The following is a 27,812-nucleotide window of genomic DNA, read 5'->3' as shown; positions in this document are numbered from 1 at the left end:
CCCTGTATATTGTACATTTGAAGAGGCATACAGCACAACTAGTTCAAAAATCTGTATAAAAAAGTATTTGACAGACAAGTTTGCATTTGTGATTGTAAAAAAAAGCAAACAAAATTTCATTGCTATCAATGTCAATTCTACGTCTATCGTGCGCTATTATTGCCAAGACTTTTAACATTAAACACTCATTAAATAGTATGTTTGAAGAGAAAAAAATTGTTTTCGTCCTCAACGTACCATTCTCGAGAGAATATGGGGAAGGAATAATTGCTAGACACACCTACAGCATTAGTATTCTGTGCCTCCTAAAAAATGTATGACACAGCATCTGTTCCCTCGCCTCGTATTCCACCGTACTACACGAGGTTCGTCGGCCTACTCACGATAAGCGAGGCCGTAAAGGTATTAAGCGGTGAATTAGCGCAATGCCGCACGTGGCCACCTGACCTCAGACATCTGGGACAATGACGCGATGTAAGCCCTGCGGTTCGACCAACAACGTGGTGAACCAATATTTAACCAGTGTGGAAACATCACGAGACAATCACGCGCTCAGAAAACACGAGTTTCAGTAAAATTAAGATAGATCCGCGTGCACAAGTATGTGGCGTAATGTTTCATCGCAAACGAAACACCTCACTAGTGATTCAGCTGTATTTGGTCTCAAAACAGTCATCCGAATCAGAGCATCCGGACAGCGGACAGTTAATGGCTGTCACTTCGTATTCAGTGTTCGCATATTACTTAATTAGTATAACAATCGCTTCTGCAGATAGGTGACAAAGAATAAGAGAATACTGTATTAATTGCCGCGAATATTTTCAAAACGAAGAATGTGAGTTATATGCATGAAGCAATGTCACATATATACAGCCAAATCGCAATCATTCCATGCTGTCAAACAAATGAATAATGTTACTAACTCTTTAAGAATTAAAAACTCGCAGTTTATCTCTCGAATTAGCGAAATCCTGTTCCTCACATATGTGCAGTGTAATCATTTAAGGTGCAATAAATATCATATGGTACAGTTCCAGAGTATAATATACTTCTGTCAGGCTCCAGGTGTTAATAATTACCGGCCTGTCTCATTATTTAAGACATCTTCGATGGCAGATCCTTCTCAAAGTAAGATACTTAGTCCTCGTTTGGATTTCAAAAGGGTTACTAATTCACGACTCGGATTATGCAACATTTAAACGGTAAAACTTTTCTCCACTACTGATGCGGAACATTGTGATTTTGACGAATAAAGGTTTTCAGAAATAACTGCGACCAGTCGCTTGTTGTGATGGTTTTATTCTTATTTCACTATGGCCGGTCTCAAGTAGACGAGCGGCTCATCTGATGGCACAGTGTTTTAATGTGTCAAAGTACCACGGTGGGAACAGGTCAAATTTCACGCCCTCAGATTTTCATCTTATTTCTTCTTCTCCAGTTTGCGCATGAATACGTTTTGGTGCTGAAATGGCTACCGCTACTTCTTACAACTCGTTGGAAAATCTTTATTTGCCTCTGTTCGTGTGATGATGATGATGATGATGATCCTGTTTTCTGTTTGCAGACATAACCGGAAGGCTGTCGGCCAAATACCGCAAGGAAGTGGCGATCCGGACGGATGAGAGGATGAAACTGATGAACGAGATCGTGTCGGGCATGCGTGTTATCAAGATGTACGGCTGGGAGATGCCGTTCGCTAAGCTGGTCGCCCAGTCCAGGAAGTACGTATACACAGTAGGCACGCTTAAACTAATCTGTTTGCAGTGGTAGGTGAACATTTGTCTTGATCTTGCTTAACAATGGTACACCGTAACAATTCCTTTTTATTACCATTTGAAGTGGACATATACTGACATAAACGTATCAAACTTCTGGTTATAATATAATTAAGGGACATTTTAGTGAGTGGCTATTCTGAACAGGTAATTTTTCTGCAAAACTTACGAATTGGTTAATTACATTGTTCTTGTAGGAAAATACTCAATGGTTGAAAGAAGGTGAATAAGCCTACCGTTAAGATATTGAACATCGAGCGCGAGGGAATTGAGTTTTAACTTCGAAATAGTCCGGCATCAAAAAAGTAACTAAACATTGTTAATGTAGGCCCATGGTGATTTCGATGTTACTAGCCGTGATCTAAAACATGTTTCAATGTGTAAGGTTCTGTCTCGTAATGCTGGAGCCAATCTCGGTGACATAGTTGGTTAATTTTCGAACTTCAGCAAGTGCGGCAGGCCGAACCGCAGAATGACTAGCAGTTTGCTTCAACATGCAGTAAAATTGAGTTACAGGTTCAAAACGAAATTACAGATAGTTGAGACATAGAGAGCGAGCGAAGACTACTACTACCAAATGTGAGGAGAAATTAGAGCAATTTCCATCATCATATATGTGGTCACGTACCCATTTGTTAGTATCTTATATTTGTCTTGCATTTCGTGGTAGCTATTCGTGAGATCTACTCGGGCTGTACATAGAAGTACGAAGAGTTTGTGCCTCTTGACAAAGCGCCTGCGTTACCCATTCATAGGCGGACCGGTGCGATAGGTTGCGTGGAACAAACATCTCCACAGCCCTCCAATCGTTCAGCTGTGTGGCAACTCTGCAGGTATACAGAGGTGGGCTAAAGAGAGAGAGCACACACACACACACACACACACACACACACACACACACACACACACACACACACACACACACACAGCGCGCAAACTGTATCAGAACTGGTCACGCCGCGACCAAAGCAATGCTACACAAGTGGGGAATTACCGATTATGATCAATGCGACTGTAGAAAATTGGAACAGAGACTTGCGTAAATTTTGAACGACTGGCCAAAAAGAAAATTCATGGGATCCTGTAGAGATTTCTTAGACGTAACAACTGCAGTAATTAACTGGATGGAGTGTCTCGATATCCAGTATGATGGAAAACTGGTATCTCAACTACATCTACCTACTGCCGGTTCTACAGCCTGTGTTGTTAGCCGTACGTAGATAATACATATACTCTGAAGCGCCAAAGAAACTGGTACAAGCATGCGCATTCAAATGCAGATAGGTGTAAACAGGCAGAATACGGCGCTACAGGCGGCACAGACTATACAAGACAAGTGTCTGGCGCAGTTGTTAGATGGGTTACTGCTGATACAATGGCACGTTATCAAGATTTGAGTTTGTACGTGGTGTTATAGTCGGCGCACGAGCGATGGGAAACAGCATCTCTGAGGTAGCGATGAAGTGGGGATTTTACCGTACGACCATTTCACGAGTGTACCATGAACATCAGGAATTCTGTAAAACATCAAATCTCAGACATCTGAAAAAGATGCTGCAAGAACGGGTCCAACGACGACTGAAAGAATCTTTCAACGTGACAGAAGTGCAAACCTTCCGCAAATTGCTGCAGGTTTCAATGCAGAGTCATCAACAAGTGTCAGCGTGCGAACCATTCAACGAAATATCATCGATATAGACTTCCGGAACACAAGACCTACTCTTGCACCCTTGATGACTGCTCGATACAAAGCTTTACTCCTCGCCTGTGCCCGTCAACACCTACATTGGACTTTTGACGACGTTCCCAAAACGTCTTATGGCCATAGACTGCAACTACACTCATGGAAATTGAAATAAGAACACCGTGAATTCATTGTCCCAGGAAGGGGAAACTTTATTGACACATTCCTGGGGTCAGATACATCACATGATCACACTGACAGAACCACAGGCACATAGACACAGGCAACAGAGCATGCACAATGTCGGCACTAGTACAGTGTATATCCACCTTTCGCAGCAATGCAGGCTGCTATTCTCCCAAGGAGACGATCGTAGAGATGCTGGATGTAGTCCTGTGGAACGGCTTGCCATGCCATTTCCACCTGGCGTCTCAGTTGGACCAGCGTTCGTGCTGGACGTGCAGACCGCGTGAGACGACGCTTCATCCAGTCCCAAACATGCTCAATGGGGGACAGATCCGGAGATCTTGCTGGCCAGGGTAGTTGACTTACACCTTCTAGAGCACGTTGGGTGGCACGGGATACATGCGGACGTGCATTGTCCTGTTGGAACAGCAAGTTCCCTTGCCGGTCTAGGAATGGTAGAACGATGGGTTCGATGACGGTTTGGATGTACCGTGCACTATTCAGTGTCCCCTCGACGATCACCAGTGGTGTACGGCCAGTGTAGGAGATCGCTCCCCACACCATGATGCCGGGTGTTGGCCCTGTGTGCCTCGGTCGTATGCAGTCCTGATTGTGGCGCTCACCTGCACGGCGCCAAATACGCATACGACCATCATTGGCACCAAGGCAGAAGCGACTCTCATCGCTGAAGACGACACGTCTCCATTCGTCCCTCCATTTACGCCTGTCGCGACACCACTGGAGGCGGGCTGCACGATGTTGGGGCGTGAGCGGAAGACGGCCTAACGGTGTGCGGGACCGTAGCCCAGCTTCATGGAGACGGTTGCGAATGGTCCTCGCCGATACCCCAGGAGCAACAGTGTCCCTAATTTGCTGAGAAGTGGCGGTGCGGTCCCCTACGGCACTGCGTAGGATCCTGCGGTCTTAGCGTGCATCCGTGCGTCGCTGCGGTCCGGTCCCAGGTCGACGGGCACGTGCACCTTCCGCCGACCACTGGCGACAACATCGATGTACTGTGGAGACCTCACGCCCCACGTGTTGAGCAATTCGGCGGTACGTCCACCCGGCCTCCCGCATGCCCACTATACGCCCTCGCTCAAAGTCCGTCAACTGCACATACGGTTCACGTCCACGCTGTCGTGGCATGCTACCAGTGTTAAAGACTGCGATGGAGCTCCGTATGCCACGGCAAACTGGCTGACACTGACGGCGGCGGTGCACAAATGCTGCGCAGCTAGCGCCATTCGACGGCCAACACCGCGGTTCCTGGTGTGTCCGCTGTGCCGTGCGTGTGATCATTGCTTGTACAGCCCTCTCGCAGTGTCCGGAGCAAGTATGGTGGGTCTGACAGACCGGTGTCAATGTGTTCTTTTTTCCATTTCCAGGAGTGTATATAGGCTCCATAAGGCGTAGTATTGCGGGTGTAAACTATACAGAAACCAGCACAATCACAAGGGCAGGAAACTGGCACTTAGTGTGTAGGATGCTGTTGCGACGTAGTTACGCTGCGTGCAGTGTGATATCTGAGCGATTATGTTATGGTAACCTGTTTACGTGAACCTTTTAGGGGTGTACATTACGAAGTCGCTGCCAATAGCTTTTCAGTCCTATAGACACTTTACGACCGCAGGGTGAGTCTTGCTGGGCCTCAAAATGGGAGTGGCACACAGTACTGCTGTCAATGCACCCCTGTGCGAAGGTCCATTTTCCTTACGAAAAATGCGTTTTACTTTTGGATTCTAGGACTCATCTCACATTTTTTTCCACACAGTTTGTTCAGAAGATTTGCACTTTAATTAACGTTTACTATTTTATCCTTTGCAAGGCAGACAGTAACAAGTGACTTCAGCATCAAAGGGAGTATTGGTTTACAAATCTCATTAACATTCTTCGCTTTCCTTGCCATTGCCAGTCTACATTTTATATCCTCTCTACTTCGACCACAATCAGTTATTTTGCCTCCCAAATAGCAAAACTCATTTACTACTTTGTGTCTCAGTTCCTAATCCAATTCCCTTAGCATCACCCGATTTAATTCGACAATCTGTACTATCAGCTACATAATCACATACTGCCATCTACACCACAGACAGATATTGTGCGTAAGCCTTGTGAAAGTGTATGACGACGTCGGCAAACGCGGTTCGCAAAATGAGCGCACAAGAAATGCCATTACTTTTTCTTTACCTGTAAATTTCGGTCATTATCAGAAGCAACAAAGTAGTCGAGTAGAGAAGACATAAGTGACATAGTAGCCGCGCATAAATACAGAATCGATTGTGACGACACTGTTGATGTATCCTAGTGCGGCATGGCATGCCACGGCAGGGGTTCCGTCCTGCTGCAAGTAGTTCCCATTCCTCTGAAGAACGACAACATACTTTGTCAAGACATCAGACGCTTCCAACCAAAGCCGAAGCTGGCAAATGGCATAAGTTCCAAATCTTGAAAATTGTCCACGGCATAGTATGTGTTACAGCATAATAGTCCATAGTACGACATCGTAACGTCTGTTGCTTTTCTCCTGAAACACTTGTTCACTTAATAAGCTGTTATTTTGAAATCCATTCATGATACAGCTGAACGCACCTAAGGTCCCATCCATAAAGCTGAATCAAACCAGTACACACTCTGTCCAAAAGTATATGAACACTCCTATGTAATGCGGAATGTTCTCTAGGTGCCACGAGAGGAGGACCCCCACCAGTATAAAAGGAAGCTCGGAGTGTTGCCAGTAGAGAAACAGTGACAGCAAAATGAGTCGGTAACCAACGCTCTTTGACTTCGAACATGGACTAGTCATTGGATGTCATTTAGTAACACATGTATCGCCGATATTTCAACTCCTCTAATGGTGCCCAAGTCAGCTGTTGGTGTGATGGTAGAGTGAAAACGCAAAGCAACAAGCACAGCTAAACCAAGACCGGTTAGACCCCATGTAATGATGGAGAGGGACCTTCGAGCATTACAGGAGGTGGTTGCAAAAAAAAAAAAAAATCGCTTGAAATCAGATGGAGTCACTCTTGAGTTTCAAATTGCTACCAGCAGTCCAGCTAGCTAAGGAGTTAGAACGGATTGGTTGCAATAGTATACAAGCCACACTACTATATCTGTAGTCAGTGCCTAATGACACTCGAGGTGATGTAAAGAGGAGCGACAGTGGATGACTGGAAAAAAGTGTTTTGGGGTGATGAATCATGCTACATCCTGTGGCAATCCGATGGAAACGTTTGGCGAATTGCTGAGAATGTTACTTGGCGGTATGTAGAGTGCCGACAGAGAAGTACAGAGGTGGTTACGGTGAGGCCTCGTTATTATGCTTCATAAAACGCTAATTGTAGAAGGATATGAACAGACTGTAAAGCATTTAGTACTGCGTACATTAAAGAAACAGTTCGGAGGCGATGACTGATCGCATCAACATGACAGTGCACCCTTTCATAAGGCAACATCATTGAGCCAATGGATTGTGGACAATAACGTCCCTGAAACGAACTGGCCAGAGCTCAGTCCCGACCTAAACCCAGCTGAACACCTTTGAGAAGAGTTATAATGTTCCTTAGCTCGAGACTCCAGTGTCAAAAGTAACTATCTTCTGTGGCTCAAGCTACTGAAACGAATGGGCTGCCATTCCCCAACGGACATTCCGACACCTCACTGAAAGTATCCCCAGCAGAGTTAAGTGGTTATAAAGGCGAAGTGTGGATACACTCCCAATTAATGTCTAGTAATGGGGGCTCTGGATATTTTTGATCAGATAGTGTGCTTCTACACTTAGTTCGTCCCCTGCAAGTCGCAAGATATATGCCGTAAGCTGCATACTGTAAATATCTTACATACTCTCACAGGACGAAATATTAATCATGTTGTAGATAGTATAGAACTGGCACCAGTTGGCCATTGACCCACCACCAAGCAAGTAATGGCAGTGAAGTGGTATGTTCCAGTGAGGTGTATGGAATCAGCGCAATAAGATGGGTCGATGTAGAGATGCGACAATGTTAGATTGGTACTATCGTGTTCTGACGTGCCCAAAACCACGTCGTGAACGAATGTGCTCGATTTGCTGGTTTACCGACGCGGACTGTCCAACGTGTCAAGGAATGGTGTAAGACGTATTTTTATGTTTTTGAGCGAACTTTGCGAAGAAAATTGCATAGTGTCATGTAGCTCACCAAAGGCCATTGCTCACATTGCCACAAAGCAGCGCGTGATCAGTGGACCAAACAACGCCCAACACTGGATAATACCTGACTGGAGGCGTGTTGATTAGTGCGACGTGTCGTGATTTTACCTATTTTTGCAAGGCTGCGAATGCACCGACCACCCAATGGGTCGTTTAACCCGCAGAGGGTGTAGTCCAGGCTAGAGGCGAGGTTTTGCATATGTTTTTAGTATCATGTATTGGGCCCACTCATTCAGGTTACCGTAATGTTTATTTCAACATTCTCGGAGGCCAAATGTTGCCCTTCCTCCTACGTCTTCATGATCAGTACGATGTGGATACTCACTTTTTCCAAGGTAACTCGTTTTCGCGACGCAGTACCTACGCGCTCCTGGTCTGATGAACATGAACATGCAGGCATTCTATCGCATATGTACTGGCCCGCTAAATCAGCCTTTCTTAAACCTAAAGAAAATGTCTGGGACTATTCGGTGTAGTATGTGAAATACAGCAACTTACATCGCCGCAGTTTTTTTACTCCTGCGGGAGCTGATCATTCATGAATGGCTTCACCTGCAGTTGTCTTACATAAAAAAACTTGAAGACTTCTTTTCTCGCCGAACTGAGGCATATATCAAGGCTAGAGACAGTGCTAAACGGTATTAGCATGATGATTCCTGAGCCACATCCAGCGCGGACTCGCCGCGCCGCACATACAAACGCGCGCCGCAGAACGGAGCAGAACAGCAAAGAAGTGCTCAGAATGCAAGTGTGCTCGTAGGTGCACAGCAGTGTTCGTATATTCGCGCGCGCCAGTGAAAAAGTAAAACGTGAAAACATGTGCAAACAGAGCCGCGCACAAACGAAACGATTATCTGATGTACCGACACAGCGTTCAACATGTTCGTCACACAGATCCGCACATAGCGGCCCGGTTTATTCATATATCGGCCGCCCATCACTGCTCCGAACCTCTTTCCTTGAGGGACGTATGGTAATTACGTGAAGTTTATTTTTTTAAAAATTCAGACCCCCACTCCAACCCCCCCCCCCCACCCCACCTCCCCTTTAAACACTGATTGAAATACTTTAATAAAACGTGTTTGATTTGAAAGCGTATTGAAATGTTCTTAATTCGTAATTAAAAACGCTGTTTTGAACATACCAGCTCAGAGTAGTATATGGACGGTCGGATAGGCAGACGGAGAGAGAGGCTCCACGAAAATAGTATTAACCTTTTTGACAGATCCCTAAAAATTGACCTGTTATTGGTTTAATATATTAATTAAATCATCGTACCTTTACTTACTTGGCAGACGAAAAACAACCTTGTTCGTACCTTCGTCTGAACGGTACACTTATGTACCTTCCTTTGAGCCGTATGATTACACAGCTTGGTTATGTAGCTCAGCTGAAGGGTTAGCGCGTTTGTCATGCAACGAACCCAGGTTCGATTCCTGGCCAGGTCGGAGATTCTCTCCGCTCGGGGACTGGGTGGTGTTGTCCTCATTTCATCATCGACACGAAAATCGCCCAGTGTTGCATCAACCGGAAAGGCCTGCAACTCGGCGACCGAACATCCCCTAGCGGGTTCTCCCCGCCATCAATGCCATACGATCATTTCATTATGTAGCTTTTCAGTGTCTTGATGTAATTACTAAGAGAATTGTTATCGGTGATCTTCAGCTTAGCTTGCTTCCGGAAACGAGTAACTCCTTGCTCGTTGTTTAGACTTGTCGGCATGCAACTTAACATATGCATTGCAAAAGTTTTTATACAAGTTCATGTTGAACACAATGTCCGGTTTAGATACGTTGCAGAATATCACGACTGATTCACTGACTGATACGCGCTATCCTTTGAATCTTTTGCGGCGGTATGCCTGAATAACTGATTTCACCGGCGCGGCAGTGAACTCCCCGAATCAAATCTGACACCGGTTTCAAACCGGGAAATCCGGGCAGGCACACGTGTAAAGCACACAGTTCAGTGCATAGAGGCTATGTTCGCGATTAATTTTATAGAACAAAATGTTATCCGTTATAATAATGTATGTACTGTGAATGGAAAAAATTGACGTGACAATTTCATTGCTCCCCCCCCCCCCCCTCCCCCAATAAGATTTGGTGATATTTTTCCGGATCCCTTTTTCACCTTTCTGAACCAACATAATTACTGTACGTCCCTTTGGTTTTGCACGGCGCAGTACTGTGGGGGCGCTGTGGACGCGGCTTTGAGTGTGACTTTGTACAGTGTACTTGGGTGGCGGCCATGGTGATAGTAGACGTGTACGTTTACGCGTCTGACAGAAAGGGCTGAGTAAAAATTAAATGCCTGTTACCATCGGATCGTGCGTTGGGCAGTAAATCTGCACAAAAAGTGAGGTGATGCTAGTTGTTTCAGTATGTTTTCGTTAAACGTAAGTTGTAGATTTCTAAATATCAAGCTTGCTTTAGTGAAGATGGTAAACAGCAACTGTGTGTTGCCAGGTCAGAGATCTCGCGAGTGTCCCGGACGTCATACCTGCGCAACCTGGTTCTGGCCCTGGAGTTCCTGGTTGACCGCACGGCGCTCTTTACCACGCTGCTAGCCTACTGGCTTGCCGGCGGCGTGTCCACTGCTGCAGAGGTAACCGCCATAGCTGGCCACAGTGTCACTATCAGCTAACTAATAGTGTGATTCGTCAACATAACATCCTGTATTCTTTATTGCAGGTGTTTGCGATGTCGCAGTTCTTCTACGGACTGAATCTGATTCTCGGAATAGTCGTCCCCATCGCGGTGAACTTTGTAGGAGAAACCCGGGTCTCTGTCAATAGAATACAGGTTGGTTCTAAATATTTAGTTTTGACGTGGTTTTTGAGATAAGCGTTTACGGGCGTTTGCTTCCCATTTGAGAAAGTGGAACGGTCGTGGACACAGATTTATTGAAATATTTGGCTTGTTAGTGAATGAAGGTGGCAGGGGTAAAATACAGGGAGCGAAAGGCTATTTACAATTTGTACAGGAACCAGATGGCAGTTAAGAGTCGAGGGACATGAAGGGGAAGCAGTAGTCTAGAAGGAGTGAGACAGGGCTGTAGCCTACCCCCAAAGTTATTCAATCTGTATATTGAGCAAGCAGTAAGTAAACAAAAGAAAAATTCGGAGTAGGAATTAAAATCCATGGAAAAGAAATAAAAACTCCGAGGTTCGCCGATGACATTGTAGTTCCGTCAGAGACGGCAAAGGACCTGGAAGAGCAGCTGAACAGAATGGACAGTGTCTTGAAAGGAGGGTATAAGATGAGCATCAACAAAAGCAAAACGAGGATAATGGAATGTAGTCGAATTTAATCGGCTGATGCTGCGGGAATTAGATTAGGAAATGAGACGCTTAAAGTAGTAAATGAGTTTCGCTATTTGGGGAGCAAAATAACTGATGATGGTCGAAGTAGGGAGGATACAAAATGTAGACTGGCAATGGCAAGGAAAGCGTTTATGAAGAACAGAAATTTGTTAACATCGAGTATAGATTTAAGTGTCAGGAAGTCGATTCTGAAAGTATTTGGAGTGAATCCACGTATGGAAGTGAAACATAGATGATAATATGGAAGTGAAACATAGATGATAAATAGTTTGGACAAGAAGAGAATAGAAGCTTTCGAAATCTGGTGCTACGGAAGAATGCTGAAGATTACATGGGTAGATCACATAGCTAATTAGGAGGTATTGAATAGAATTAGGGAGAAAAGAAATTTGTGGCACACCTTGACTAGAAGAAGGGATCGGTTGGTAGGACATGTTCTGAGGGATCAAGCGATCACCAATTTAGTACTGGAGGGCAGCATGGAGGGTAAAAATCTTAGAGGGAGACCAAGATATGAATACACTAAGCAGATTCAGAAGGATGTAGGTTGCAGTAGGTACTGGGAGATGAAAAAGCTTGCACAGGATAGAGTAGCATGGAGAGCTGAATCAAACCAGTCTCTGGACTGAAGACGACAACAACAACAGAGAATGAATTATGTTGAAGCCTTGATGTTTTTAGGTTGAGGACCGCGATGACGACTACACATTCAGCACCATATTTCGGAATGCTGTCTGGTAGATTTCTTCAGATACTCAGAACACTTGTTTTATGTGTACTCAGTCAGAAAGCTTGGTTGTAGATTACGTGGTGAGCACAGCAAAAAAAGGTGCCTTCGGTCTGTCGATGGCAGTATCATTAGATAGGGAGCGGTCTTTAAGACTGGAAACGGGTGTAGAAGAAATCATCCCGACGTTTTCTGTAGCAACAAAGGAAAATCACGGAATGCCTAAATTTGAGCGACTGAACTGGGATTTGAACAGACAGAATCCTGAATTGAGTGCAGTGTCTTAATGCTGCGCCAGTTCCCTCAGCGGCTCATATTAGGACACTCCTGGCATCGTTTGACGTCCTGTCATTCGCTGATGTATTTTGTGCAAAACGGAATCGTAAAGATAAGAGGAAGACTTGTCAGCCAGTGACAACTAGGAAACATCACACTAAAAAGTTTTGCAGAGCTACATAAGTTAAATAGTATAGTATTATTGTGCTTTCTAAGTTGATGTCGTGCTCTGCCGGTTGAGGAAGAACATAATTATTTCTGGTGTTTGTATCCAAGATCTCTGTGACGCAACATTACAATTCGTCCGACAGACGTTCACAGTGCTTCGGAAGGTAACGTTTCACTACCGTTTTGCTTACTACTTCAGTTGATTTGCAGACTGGAAAGAGCTGACAGCGACAGAGTGCTAAAGCAGTTTCTCCTTCCAATAAAGTTTTATTTGGACGCCTGCAGTTAGCGACAGACTAAGCGCCATTTCAGCACTAACTCGAATTGATCATTACATGTCTAGAATGATACTCCAGTTGAATGGTGTCTTGCACAGTGTAAAATGTGATTTATTTATTGTCGGGAGAGACTGGAACATGAGTAGTAGGTCCGCTTTTCGTAGTCACTGCTTTGATGTGCTATACGTGGGTTTTCCAGACACCAACATCTGGTTGCCGTCTTTTTTTACTTACGTGAGGATTACGATGCGACCTGGCGACATATCATTGCCACATTGTATGAGTGGGGTCTCCGGGGCCCGCTCCCGATTTTTATCCAAAAGTTCCTGTCGCTCCGTACTTTCAGTGTCAAAGTCGGTGCCTCCCATAGTTCCTCCCGTATCCGGGAGAATGGAGTTCCGCACGGCTCCGTATTGAGTGCGTGTCTCATTTTAGTGGCAATTAACGGTCTAGCAGCAGATATAGGGCCGTCCGCCTCACCTTCTTTGTATGCGGATGACTTCTGCATTTCGTACTGCTGCTCCAGTACTGGTGTTGCTGAACGGCGCCTACAGGGAGCCATCCACAAGGCGCAGTCATGGGCTCTCCAGCCCACGGCTTCCAGTTTTCAGCCGCGAAGTCGTGTGTCATGCATTTCTGTCAGCGTAGCACCGTTCATCCAGCACCAGAACTTTACCTTAATGACGATCCGCTAACTGTAGTGGAGACATATCGATTCATAGGACTGGTTTTCGACGCCAGATTGACTTGGTTACCTCACCTTCGTCAGCTTAAGCGGAAGCGGTGGCAGCACCTCAATGCCCTCCGCTGCCTGAGCAACACCAACTGGGGTGCAGATAGCTCTACGCTGCTGCAGCTCTACGGAGCCCTTGTTCAATCGCGCCTTGACTATGGGAGTCTGCTTTACGGTTCAGCGGCGCCCTCTGCGTTGCGTTTACTCGACCCAGTGCACCATTGTGGCGTTCGCCCGCGACGAGAGCTTTTAGGACGAGTCCGGTAATCAGTGTTCTGGTGGAGGTCGGAGTCCCTGCATTGAAGGTTAGGCATGCACAACTGCTCGCCAGTTACGTTGCTCACTTTCGTAGTTCTCCTGCGCATCCGAGTTACAGTCTCCTTTTGGCAAGGCTTACGATCGCGGTTCGCGTCCGGTCCCTTCTGTCTGAACTGGACTACTTCCCGTTACCACCTCTCAACGAGGTACATTCACATACACCTACATGGTGTACACCTAGGTCGCAGATTCTTCTGGACCTTTCGCATGGCCCTAAGGACTCAGTTAACCCTGCGGCTCTCCGCTATCACTTCCTCTCGATTCTCGACGTGTACTGGGGCCGACTGCTCGATGGCTGATGGTCACGTCGGCTTTGCGTATTGAACAGCACTCCTTGCCAGATTGCTGTAGTGTTTTCACTGCAGAGCTGGTGGCCATATCTCGTGTTCTTGAGCACATCCGCTCATGCCCTGGCGAGTCATTTCGCCTGTTTACTGACTCCTTAAGCACCCTACAAGCTATCGACCAGTGCTACCCACGGCATCCTTTGGTAGCGTCCATTCAGGAGTTCAGCTATGCCCTGGAACGGGCCCGTCGATCAGTGGTGTTTGTGTGGACCCCAGAACACGTCGGAATCCCAGGTTACGAACTTGCCGACAGGCAGGCCAAACAGGCTACGCGGAAACCGCTTCTGGAGATGGGCATCTCCGAAACTGACATGCAGTTTTTCGGGTTTGGGAGATGTTATGGCATAACAGTACGCACAACAAACTGCGTGTCATTAAGGAGACAACGAATCTGTGGAAGTCTTCCATGCGGCCTCCCACAGGGAATCAGTTGTCCTCTGCCAGCTCTGCATTGTCCATACGTGGCGAACGCATGGTTACCTCCTCCGTCGCGCGGACCCACCTCGGTGTCGCTGTCGCTCAGAAATGACAGTCGTCCACCTCTTGCTGGAATGTCCACTTTTAGCCGCTCTGCGGCGGACTTTTAACTTTCACAGCACCCTATATTTGGTGTGGCGACAATGCCTCAACAGCAGCTTTAGTTTTACGTTTTATTCGTGATGGTGGGTTTTATCATTTGATCTGAGTTTTAGCGCACGTCCTTTGTCCCTCTATGTCCTCCACCCTAGTGCTTTCAGGGTGGAGGTTTTAATGTGTTGCAGAGTGGCTGGCTTCACCTTTTTATTCTCATGGCCAGCGAGCCCGCCATGGTAATCTGCTCTCTTCTTTGGGTCTCTTCTATATGTTTCATGCATCTCTGTGGTTTTCTTGTCCGATTTTGTCCATTTTAGTGTTTGTTGCCTTTCTGCATTCTTGTGACTTTTCTCCTTTCTTCCAGCTGTGTTTTGTATGTCTCGATTATTTTACTCCCACCCTTGTGGAATTATATTGATCGGAACGAGCGACCGATGACCTAGCAGTTTGGTCCCTACCCCCTATTTTAAACAAACCAATTGTAGTGGGTGATCTTAGGTCCACTTCCATAAATAAACGTGGCCATGTCATTCGAAGGTATGAAATACTTTAAGTACTTAACCTACCGTTAATAGTTGTTTTCTCCAACCGTCCATCGGATTATTTGACTCGCATGCCTAGATTCCTTTTCCAGTTAATTACCTCCAGAAAAAAAAACTACCCCCACTATACTGACTAGGAAACTACTCACAGCACTCACTCAATAGAAATACTGAAGTGGCAGAGTGTATTACACGTTGTAGATCCAGAAGAGTCATCAGACATGGCAAGCAGTTGCTGGAAGCAACGTGCAAACTGAAGCCAGACACTGTGAACTGTCTCAACTGACCTTTTACGATTGACTTAGCTTGTACAACTTACGCGAGACGTGATACCTTTAAAGTGAGCAGATGAACCGGTGCCGCATTGAATTCGTCCGGTGTGGTACACTGACCAGTCCGTCGAGCCCATTTCTGTACAGGCGCTATTGAGTGGCTGTAGGCTCTTGGACGTCAGGAACTGATGAATCTAAATCTCCACTCTCCAAACCCCAAGTAAATCCCATGGCATAAGGTATGTCCTATTGTACCAGTTACTAGAATTTTGCCCCAATTCCGTTCATTTATGAAGCTCGGGAAGAAAGACAGTTCAAACGCCTCCGTGCGTGCTGTAATTAACCTAATACTGTCCTCACAATCCCCAAGGGAGCGATGCATATGGATTTGTACCTCAGACGAGCAAAACTTAACAACTTTCAGCGAATCATTAGCGGGGAAACTTCATCAGTTCTTGGTAGCAGCATAGATAAGTATTTCTCAAGCGGAGCCTCGGGCATTTCAATGGATGTGATTTTACGTAGACGAATGGGACACCACGATATGATAATTCTTCCCTGCGCGTTGATGATATATCTCTTTTTGTCTGTGCTGTGTAGAGAATTGCCCGAAGCTAAGGATCCATCATCTGCTATTGCAGCAGCGTACCCTCAGTGTGTAGCTACGCCAGCTATAATTGGTCCTTGGTAAAGCACTCCGGTTTCCAACGTCATGTTGCTGTTGTGCAGACGGTTCGGAACAGAGTTAGTGGCTGAAACTGATGATAGACCTTAAGTTTTGGGATAATTTCAGAACCGACATTTGACCTTACATTCCTTTGATACACATTACAATATTATTTCATCGAATATACTACCACAAACGTTTCTGTGTATGCTTCACAGGAGACTGTATAGTACCATGCCAAGTGTTACATAGATCCGTTGCTATCGTCTAACGATCATGAAGTTCAGGAGCGTCTCATATTAGAACGGAAGCTCCATGAGGCGAATCCAAGTGCAGTTCCCTACTTCACTGAGTAATAACTCAGACCATCTCAGAGACGATCAATTGAAGAGTGACACGATATGACTACAGCCGAAGCTGGACGATAGTCTAGAGCAAGTACTTACATTACTAAATATGGTCACAGTATCTTCAACAGGAAGGGACGCAATTTATTGGAAATTCATGTCGACGAGGGTACTGACAAATACTCAACGGTAGTGATGTCTTGTCAGTTCCATGTTAAGATTGCACCAGAAAGTGCCCCCAATGCAGCCCGAAGAATATCACAACTTGGGAGATCGTAATATCGTAATAGTTGACGCAGTAGGTTTTAAACGTCAATCATAATGGGATAGTCCAAACGTTCCGTATACCGTCAAAGTTGTGGACCGTGGACTTGGAATAAATGGTGGAGGAACTTCATGAAAGTGTGCAGTTCCTGGAATGAGAGATTATTCTGAACGACTCACTTCTCTTGTTGCGTACCAGCTTAACTCTGGCGCCAGAGTTTCAAATTTGAAACCGTGCTTGAAATGCTGCACCACAGGCTGCGACACGCAAACTGCAAATGGAAACACACGGTACTTATCTCTTAGCAGAGGTGTGAACCTCAAAAAGTTGGTGGCAAGATAGTTCTCAGGTCGCTAGATGCCGCCAGGGTCAAATTTGTCTTGTGAGCCAAATTGTCTGAATACGTATATTCCATACGTTCACTAGTAACGTGTGAAACTTACAAACTTGAGTTTACTAATTGAAAACTGTGTGTGTGTGTGTGTGTGTGTGTGTGTGTGTGTGTGTGTGTGTGTGTGTGTTTTACTAGCATAGTCCTCAAGTGATTATTATATCTGTGTAACCCTGTATGTTGACTTCCAGTGTAGTAAAGATACAGCATGTCATATTGCGCCATTCGACCACAACTACCATCTTCATCCAAACAACAGTAGTTAATTCAGGTGCATACCTGCTGCTTAAGGAATTTATTTACTTGGAACATTTCAGAATTCGAAACTTTGGTGGTTTCACCGTAGTTCGTAAATTAATATTGTTCACTAATACAAAGAGCTAATTCAACTTAGTCAGCGATGTAATATTAGTCGACTCCGTGTTATCTTCTTCTTTCAAAAAACAAAATCTCTTTCGAAAAGATTTATTATGAAATATTTCCGTGCACTCAAGAGCCTTTGGCGATAGTATTTTTTTCTTTTTAATTCAATATTAATTCAACAAATTCTAACCAAATGTCAGGACGGACTTACTAGTAATTGAGTCTGTGAACTTTATTCCTTTCGGTTAACGCTCGTTTTACATGCTTTCCGCAAACGTGACGTCATTTTCAAGTCTTGCAACACCGATGACCACATGATCGGCTATCGACTTTCACAAGCATTCGATACAGGCCTCCCACAACACCTCACGCGCGGGTACTGGAGATTTACAATAACACGACATTCTTGGAGTGACTTGTTATAATTATTGCCATAATAAAATGTAATACAGGGTGATTCAAAAAGAATACCACAACTTTAAAAATGTGTATTTAATGAAAGAAACATAATATAACCTTCTGTTATACATCATTACAAAGAGTATTTAAAAACGTTTTTTTCACTCAAAAACAAGTTCAGAGATGTTCAATATGGCCCCTTCCAGACACTCGAGCAATATCAACCCGATACTCCAACTCGTTCCACACTCTCTGTAGCATATCAGGCGTAACAGTTTGGATAGCTGCTGTTATTTCTCGTTTCAAATCATCAATGGTGGCTGGGAGAGGTGGCCGAAACACCATATCCTTAACATACCCCCATAAGAAAAAATCGCAGGGGGTAAGATCAGGGCTTCTTGGAGGCCAGTGATGAAGTGCTCTGTCACGGGCTGCCTGGCGGCCGATCCATCGCCTCGGGTAGTTGACGTTCAGGTAGTTACGGGCAGATAAGTGCCAATGTGGTGGCTCTCCATCCTGCTGAAATATGAATTGTTGTGCTTCTTGTTCGAGCTGTGGGAACAGCCAATTCTCTAACATCTCCAGATACTGTAGTCCAGTTACAGTAGCACCTTTGAAGAAAAAGGGACCAAAAACTTTATTGGCTGAAATGGCACAGAAAAGTCCACCTTAGGCGAGTCACGTTCATACTGAGTTGTTTCCCGCGGATTCTCAGTGCCCCATATACAGACATTGTGACGGTTGACTTTCCCGTTAGTGTGGAAAGTTGCTTCATCACTAAACACAATCTTGGAAACGAAAGATTCATCTGTTTCCATTTGAGCAAGGATAAAATCACAGAAATCGATTCTTTTAATCTTATCAGCTGCAGACAGTGCTTGAAGCAATTTCAGACGATAAGGTTTCATAACTAACCTTTTTCGTAGGACTCTCCATACAGTTGATTGTGGAATTTGCAGCTCTCTGCTAGCTCTGCGAGTCGATTTTCCTGGGCTGCGAACAAATGCTTGCTGGATGCGTGCTACATTTTCATCACTCGTTCTCGGCCGTCCAGAACTTTTCCCTTTGCACAAACACCCATTCTCTGTAAACTGTTTATACCAACGTTTAATACACCACCTATCAGGAGGTTTAACACCATACATCGTTCGAAATGCACGTTGAACAACTGTCGTCGATTGACTTCTGCCGTACTCAATAACACAAAAAGCTTTCTGTTGAGCGGTCGCCATCTTAGCATCAACTGACGCTGACGCCTAGTCAACAGCGCCTCAAGCGAACAAATGTACAACTAAATGAAACTTTATAGCTCCCTTAATTTGCCGACAGATAGTGCTTAGCTCTGCCTTTTGTCGTTGCAGAGTTTTAAATTCCTAAAGTTGTGGTACTCTTTTTGAATCACCCGGTATAATATAATTTATCGACGGTTAATGCCTACGTAAAAGAGTGCTACCTCAGGAGTGAGTTGTTATCGTCAATAATTTACAAATTAAGCACGAAACACGCTTGTTTTATAATTTTCAGTATTCCATTTAAAGGTAACGGAGAATTGAAAATTTATCACAAACACGTTACCATTATCACTAAATTTAACAATGCATCAACGATATTAGCCTTCAAAAGAGAATATGATAACCAAGACAGGAAACAATCACATGATTAAGTGCCACCATAAGTGATAACGTCATGTTTACTGGGATCAAAATTTGTGGGTTTGCATCCTGTCACATGAAAATACACTCTCAATGTTAGCATTTTTAACATGTTCTGGGACATTTCACACGTCTACCTCTTTTTATTTTCAAAATTAAGTACTGTATTTCTTGATGATGAATGTTTCCCGAAAATATCTTTCAAGGAATCGTAGAAGCACAGAACGGCGAAAGTTTTTCCTGTATTTAGACGTGTCCCAAACAAAATATTCCTTTTTAACCATCGTTTCACTGCCACTCTTACAAGAAACGCTAGCTTAAAATTTGGAATATGGTAAATAGACAGAAGACGAATAGAAATGAGTTCACTCCAATTAGGATTGACGCCTTAGTATCTTCACATAAAAAAAAGTTAGCAGAAAATTCTATAACATGACAAAAACTACAAATCTGTTTAAAACATCTGTATAAGCTTTCATGATGCGATATCGTAGTAAATGACTCAAAGTAAATGTCATCAATCCGAAAGTTTGTTAGGGCACCACTGTGCTTTACTAGGCCGGTTCCATTAGAGGCGGTAATCTTACTTCCGTGCGGCGGTTGAACTGATTTCCTCAGCCAGTTGTGTGGGAATATACCGTTCAATATGGAATGCGACTCTCAATGCAGTTTGACATGTTTCACTTTTGTGGCTATTGCTAGAAGTGAACGCAGTGGTACGACTGATAGAGGATCGATCCCTAGGTCTTTGGATCCTTAGTCTGACACTTAATCACTAAGCCGCCAAGCCACACCCTTAAACAATGAATAGTTAACTGTAATGGAGAAACGGGTGGAAGCCGACCTCGAGGAAGAGCAGTTCGGATTCCAGAAAAACGGAACAAGCGAGGCAATACTGACCATACGACTTCTCCTACAAGATAGGTTAAGCAAAGGGAAACCTATAGTATTTGTAGACTTGCAGAAAGCCGTTGACAGTGTTGGCTGGAATACTCTCTCTCTCTCTCTCTCTCTCTCTCTCTCTCTCTCTCTCTGAAATTTTGAGGGTAGCATGGGTAAAATACAAGGAGCGAAAGGCTATTTACAACTTGTACGATGGTCAGACGGCAGGTACAAGAGGCGTTGCGCATGAATGGGAAGTAATGATTGAGAAGGGAGTGAGACAGGGCTGTAGCCTGTCTCCGATGTTATTCAATCTGTACTTCGAGCAAGCAGTAAGGGAAACCAGAGAAAACCTTTGACGAGGAATTAAAATTAAGGGAGAAGAAATAAAAACTTTGACAGAATTTCAGTGTCACTGGCAAGCCTGAGAGACAGAAAAGACTGAGAAGAGCAGTTGAACGGAATGGACATTATCTGAATATCGACAAAATCAAAACGAGGATATTGGAACGTAGCCTAACTGTCAGGCGAAGCTGAGGAATTAGATTAGCAACTGAGACACTTCAAGAAGTTGATTAGTTTTGCTATTTGGGCAGCAAAATAAGATAACGGCCGAAACAGAGATGATATAAAATGTAGACTGGCAGTAGCAAGAAAAGTATTTATGAAGAAAAGAAATTTGTTCACATCGAATATTGATTTGAGCGCTACGATGTCTCTTCTGAAAGAAATTGTATAGAGTGTAGCCATGCATGAAAGTGAAACATTGGACAATAAACAGTTTAGACAAGATGAGAATAGAAGCTTTCGAAATGTGGTGCTAAAGAGGAATGCTGAAGATGAAGTGGGTTAGATAATGTAACTAGTGAGGCGATACCGAATAGAATTAAGGAGAAAAGGAATTTGTGGCAAAACGGGCGCTAGAAGAGGAGATCGGTTGATAAGATACATTCCAAAACATTAAGGGATAACCATTCAGTGTTGGAGGAAAGTGTGGAGTAAACATTATAAAGGGAGGTGCAGCTCATTATAGTAATCAGATTAAGAATCATGAAAGTATCAGTTATTCGAAGATAGAGACTTGCACGGGGTAGAGTAGCATGGAGAGCTGCATCTAATCAAATTTCGGACTGAAGACCATAACATCTTTCTAAAGTGGATGTCGATGAGCGTGAGTCACTGACGACGGAAGCTGTTCTAAGAATTTGCCCAGTAAATTGTAATGAAAGAACATTTACAGATCATCAGCCAGTCTTATTGCAGAATAATTCTTACTGAATGCGCCCGTTTATGTTATGTATATATTTACTTACGAAAACGCGACAAGTGTTGCAACGACCAGTGTAATAGTCGTGAGAAATCATTTACTATAAAACGAAAAATGCCTCTGTATTAGTAGTACTGTAACTAACTTCACACACGCAGATCGCCAAAACAGATAGCGACCATTGCTGTCAAAGAATGCCGCCGGGTCGTGAACCTAATTAGCGGACTTGTTACGCGGAATTCTGACACATAGCCGTGCGCCATGGGAATGACTCCGTGAATTACTTCAGCGTCACCGAGGCGCTGCCACTAGCAAGTTAACGGAATGAAACTGGTAGAATAAGATGATGAACTTGGAGGAAATAATATTGGTATTAGGAATTCAGGAGACGAAAGGTATGGAACATCAAAATGGATCCAAACTCCGTGAGGAATGTTCTGTCTACTTAGCTGAGCAACTTAACCGTGTGGGCTGCAGATTCCTCGACTTGCGCCATAGGGTGGTGGGGTTTCGGGTTCCGCTGGATAGGTCAGGAGTCCACTAAACGCAGCAAGCGGCTACACGGGTCGCAGGGGTTGTGTGGCGTGGACTGGGCGGTTTTTTAGGTTAGATGGCCTCGGGCAAGTACAGAAAGGGCAACAGCCTCAAAGGGTGCGGGGCAAAGTCAGGACATCGGGGACCAAGCAGCAATCGGTATTGTAATTGTAAACTCTCGAAGCTGCATTGGTCAAGTACCGGAACTTCAAGCGCTGATAGAAAGCACCGAAGCTGAAATCGTTATAGGTACAGAAAGCTGGCTGAAGCCAGAGATAAATTCTGCCGAAATTTTTACAAAGGCACAGACGGTGTTTAGAAAGGATAGATTGCATGCAACCGGTGGTGGGGTGTTCGTTCCTGTTAGTAGTAGTTTATCCTGTAGTGAAGTAGAAGTCGATAGTTCCTGTGAATTATTATGGGTGGAGGTTACACTCAACAACCGAGCTAGGTTCATAATTGGCTCCTTTTACCGACCTCCCGACTCAGCAGCATTAGTGGCAGAACAACTGAGAGAAAATTTGGAATACATTTCACATAAATTTTCTCAGCATGTTATAGTCTTAGGTGGAGATTTCAATTTACCAGATATAGACTGGGACACTCAGATGTTTAGGACGGGTGGTAGATACAGAGCATCGAGTGACATTATACTTAGTGCACTATCCGAAAATTACCTCGAGCAATTAAACAGAGAACCGACTCGTGGAGATAACATCTTGGACCTACTGATAACAAAGAGACCCGAAATTTTCGACTCTGAACGCGCAGAACAGGGAATCAGTGATCATAAGGCCGTTGCAGCATCCCTGAAGATGGAAGTTAATAGGAATATAAAAACAGGGAGGAAGGTTTATCTGTTTAGCAATAGTAATAGAAGGCAGATTTCAGACTACCTAACAGATCAAAACGAAAATTTCTGTTCCGACACTGACAATGTTGAGTGTTTATGGAAAAAGTTCAAGGCAATCGTAAAATATGTTTTAGACAGGCACGTGCCGAGTAAAACTGTGAGGGACGGGAAAAACCCACTGTGGTTCAACAACAAAGTTAGGAAACTACTGCGAAAGCAAAGAGCTTCACTCCCAGTTTAAACGCAGCCAAAACCTCTCAGACAAACAGAAGCTAAACGATGTCAAAGTTAGCGTGAGGGGGCTACGCATGAAGCGTTCAATGAATTCGAAAGTAAAATTCTATGTACCGACTTGACAGAAAATCCTAGGAAATTCTGGTCATACGTTAAATCAGTAAGTGGCTCGAAACAGCATATCCAGACACTCCGAGATGATGATGGCATTGAAACAGAAGATGACACGCGTAAAGCTGAAATACTAAACACCTTTTTCCAGAGCTGTTTCACAGAGGAAGACCGCACTGCAGTTCCTTCTCTAAATCCTCGCACAAACGAAAAAATGGCGGACATCGAAATAAGTGTCCAAGGAATAGAAAAGCAACTGAAATCACTCAACAGAGGAAAGTCCACTGGACCTGACGGGATACCAAATCGATTCTACACAGAGTACGCGAAAGAACTTGCCCCCCTTCTAACAGCCGTGTACCGCAAGTTTCTAGAGGAACGGAAGGTTCCAAATGATTGGAAAAGAGCACAGGTAGTCCCAGTCTTCAAGAAGGGTCGTCGAGCAGATGCGCAAAACTATAGACCTATATCTCTGACGTCGATCTGTTGTAGAATTTTAGAACATGTTTTTACTCGAGTATCATGTTTTTGGAAACCCAGAATCTACTCTGTAGAAATCAACATGGATTCCGGAAACAGCGATCGTGAGAGACCCAACTCACTTTATTTGCTCATGAGACCCAGAAAATATTAGATGCAGGCTCCCAGGTAGATGCTATTTTCCTTGACTTCCGGAAGGCGTTCGATACAGTTCCGCACTGTCGCCTGATAAACAAAGTAAGAGCCTACGGAATATCAGACCAGTTGTGTGGCTGGATTGAAGAGTTTTTAGCAAACAGAACACAGCATGTTGTTCTCAATGGAGAGACGTCTACAGACGTTAAAGTAACCTCTGGCATTCCACAGGGGAGTGTTATGGGACCATTGCTTTTCACAATATATACATTCCTGGAAATGGAAAAAAGAACACATTGACACCGGTGTGTCAGACCCACCATACTTGCTCCGGACACTGCGAGAGGGCTGTACAAGCAATGATCACACGCACGGCACAGCGGACACACCAGGAACCGCGGTGTTGGCCGTCGAATGGCGCTAGCTGCGCAGCATTTGTGCACCGCCGCCGTCAGTGTCAGCCAGTTTGCGTGGCATACGGAGCTCCATCGCAGTCTTTAACACTGGTAGCATGCCGCGACAGTGTGGACGTGAACCGTATGTGCAGTTGACGGACTTTGAGCGAGGGCGTATAGTGGGCATGCGGGAGGCCGGGTGGACGTACCGCCGAATTGCTCAACACGTGGGGCGTGAGGTCTCCACAGTACATCGATGTTGTCGCCAGTGGTCGGCGGAAGGTGCACGTGCCCGTCGACCTGGGACCGGACCGCAGCGACGCACGGATGCACGCCAAGACCGTAGGATCCTACGCAGTGCCGTAGGGGACCGCACCGCCACTTCCCAGCAAATTAGGGACACTGTTGCTCCTGGGGTATCGGCGAGGACCATTCGCAACCGTCTCCATGAAGCTGGGCTACGGTCCCGCACACCGTTAGGCCGTCTTCCGCTCACGCCCCAACATCGTGCAGCCCGCCTCCAGTGGTGTCGCGACAGGCGTGAATGGAGGGACGAATGGAGACGTGTCGTCTTCAGCGATGAGAGTCGCTTCTGCCTTGGTGCCAATGATGGTCGTATGCGTGTTTGGCGCCGTGCAGGTGAGCGCCACAATCAGGACTGCATACGACCGAGGCACACAGGGCCAACACCCGGCATCATGGTGTGGGGAGCGATCTCCTACACTGGCCGTACACCACTGGTGATCGTCGAGGGGACACTGAATAGTGCACGGTACATCCAAACCGTCATCGAACCCATCGTTCTACCATTCCTAGACCGGCAAGGGAACTTGCTGTTCCAACAGGACAATGCACGTCCGCATGTATCCCGTGCCACTCAACGTGCTCTAGAAGGTGTAAGTCAACTACCCTGGCCAGCAATATCTCCGGATCTGTCCCCCATTGAGCATGTTTGGGACTGGATGAAGCGTCGTCTCACGCGGTCTGCACGTCCAGCACGAACGCTGGTCCAACTGAGGCGCCAGGTGGAAATGGCATGGCAAGCCGTTCCACAGGACTACATCCAGCATCTCTACGATCGTCTCCATGGGAGAATAGCAGCCTGCATTGCTGCGAAAGGTGGATATACACTGTACTAGTGCCGACATTGTGCATGCTCTGTTGCCTGTGTCTATGTGCCTGTGGTTCTGTCAGTGTGATCATGTGATGTATCTGACCCCAGGAATGTGTCAATAAAGTTTCCCCTTCCTGGGACAATGAATTCACGGTGTTCTTATTTCAATTTCCAGGAGTGTATAAATGACCTAGTAGATAGTGTAGGAAGTTCCATGCGGCTTTTCGCGGATGATGCTGTAGTATACAGAGAAGTTGCAGCATTAGAAAATTGTAGCGAAATGCAGGAAGATCTGCAGCGGATAGGCACTTGGTGCAGGGAGTGGCAACTGTCCCTTAACATAGACAAATGTAATGTATTGCGAATACATAGAAAGAAGGATCCTTTATTGTATGATCATATGATAGCGGAACACACTGGTAGGAGTTACTTCTGTAAAATATCTGGGAGTATGCGTGCGGAACGATTTGAAGTGGAATGATCATATAAAATTAATTGTTGGTAAGGCGGGTACCAGGTTGAGATTCATTAGGAGAGTCCTTAGAAAATGTAGTCCATCAACAAAGGAGGTGGCTTACAAAACACTCGTTCGACCTATACTTGAGTATTGCTCATCAGTGTGGGATCCGTACGAGGTCGGGTTGACGGGGGAGATAGAGAAGATCCAAAGAAGAGCGGCGCGTTTCGTCACAGGGTTATTTGGTAATCGTGATAGCGTTACGGAGATGTGTAGCAAAGTCAAGTGGCAGACTCTGCAAGAGAGGCGCTCTGCATCGCGGTGTAGCTTGCTCGCCAGGTTTCGAGACGATGCGTTTCTGGATGAGGTATCGAATATATTGCTTCCCCCTACTTATACCTCCCGGGGAGATCACGAATGTAAAATTAGAGAGATTCGAGCGCGCACGGAGGCTTTCCGGCAGTCATTCTTCCCGCGAACTATACGCGACTGGAACAGGAAATGGAGGTAATGACAGTGACACGTAAAGTGCTCTCCGCCACACACCGTTGTGTGGCTTGCGGAGTGTAAATGTAGATGTAGATGTAGATGAACATTCTCGCAATCCGATACAGCTTTAATCTGCTATTCTATCTCTTCTACTTTCCAAGACTTTTCACATCCTATACATTTATTTCTGAATTAGCATTCCTGAGAGATGACATGATGGAAAATAACACAGTGCCTTCGAGAGTACAGGTAAGTGACTGCTGTTGGAAAACTTTCCTATTTTATGAAGCCTTGGCCTGGATCGTTACGGGTTCGAGGCCCGGGCCGGAAATAGTTAAATCTCTCCGAAGTTTTCTCACAGTACTCATTCCGCTACTTCTATAGGATTCATTCTGGAAATACAATACTGAGAGATAGCTGCAATTGTGCACAGGAACGCGCGTGAGTTTTGGAAACTGAATACATTTTATTCTTTCATAGTTTTTTAAAGGAAAGTTGTCGATCGAAGTATGAAAATTACGATAGTTTGCTAGTGATATCCAAATGTAAAGAGTTAAGTGACATTGTTATGATTATATCTGACTCCAAAGTCTCCAGAAACAATGCTTTTTCTTCTTCAACGTTTCAGTGATTATCAGAAAACTTTAAATATTTCATAACGGAGAGTTCTGTTTCCCACAAGGGTCGTGATAGGCCCTATCAGTTCTGTGTATTGGCATGCAGCCAGATGCATTATCTCCAAAAAGTAAGCGCAATCATGGAAAGGTAAACATGGCGGGAGAGAGCAAGGCATTCGTCGTAAAAGATTTTCTCACAAACCGCATCGAATTACTACTAAAGGCAGGCCATTCAGATATGGAGAAAAGACGATCCTTAGCGTGTTAATCAAATTGCGCTTTTGGTGTGGTCTGAGAGTAGTCATAAGATGACTTCTACACAGTACCACGGAGACATCTGAATGAATTTCGTTTACATCGGAAAGTTCGAAGAAGATTGGTTTAAGGCTACAGCGTCTTCAGTATAAATTGTCACAGGGTCTCAAGGCTTGGATGACCTTTCAGATACGTAAAAAAAACTCCGTCTACTGCATCATTAATACACAACTGTACTTTTTTTGTATTGACTGTATATGTATTCAACTGTGCATTATAGACGCATTCAACTGTGCATTCCAGACCTGCAATAACAAATCAGTCTTGAAATGTTCTTTTTAGATATAACATGTCTTACAACAAACACGTGCCCTGTCTTGCAGTGTAAACATTAATACGCTATAACTGCAGAAAGACAAGTGTTACACCCAAACAGCACATTTCAAGAACGATTAGTTATTAAAGTTCTGGAATGCACAATAGAAAGCACCTTTTATGACGGGAAGATAGTCTCA

At 44.8% G+C, this 27,812-nt stretch overlaps 1 protein-coding gene across 1 annotated transcript in view; it reads left to right on the top strand.

Moving 5' to 3' along the window:
* The window catches only part of LOC126236083 (ATP-binding cassette sub-family C member 4-like), a 251,908-nt gene that overhangs the window by 103,254 nt on the left and 120,842 nt on the right, over positions 1-27,812 (top strand). The window contains exons 6-8 of the mRNA XM_049945146.1: positions 1,565-1,721; positions 10,300-10,438; positions 10,525-10,635. Coding sequence (XP_049801103.1) covers positions 1,565-1,721; positions 10,300-10,438; positions 10,525-10,635 — 407 coding nt within the window. The remainder of the gene's footprint in view (positions 1-1,564; positions 1,722-10,299; positions 10,439-10,524; positions 10,636-27,812) is intronic.

Source organism: Schistocerca nitens, chromosome 2 (assembly GCF_023898315.1).
Source record: "Schistocerca nitens isolate TAMUIC-IGC-003100 chromosome 2, iqSchNite1.1, whole genome shotgun sequence".
NCBI classification, from domain to species: domain Eukaryota; kingdom Metazoa; phylum Arthropoda; class Insecta; order Orthoptera; family Acrididae; genus Schistocerca; species Schistocerca nitens.
Note: the sequence above shows the minus strand (reverse complement) of the source record. Positions and strands in the feature narration are given on the sequence as shown.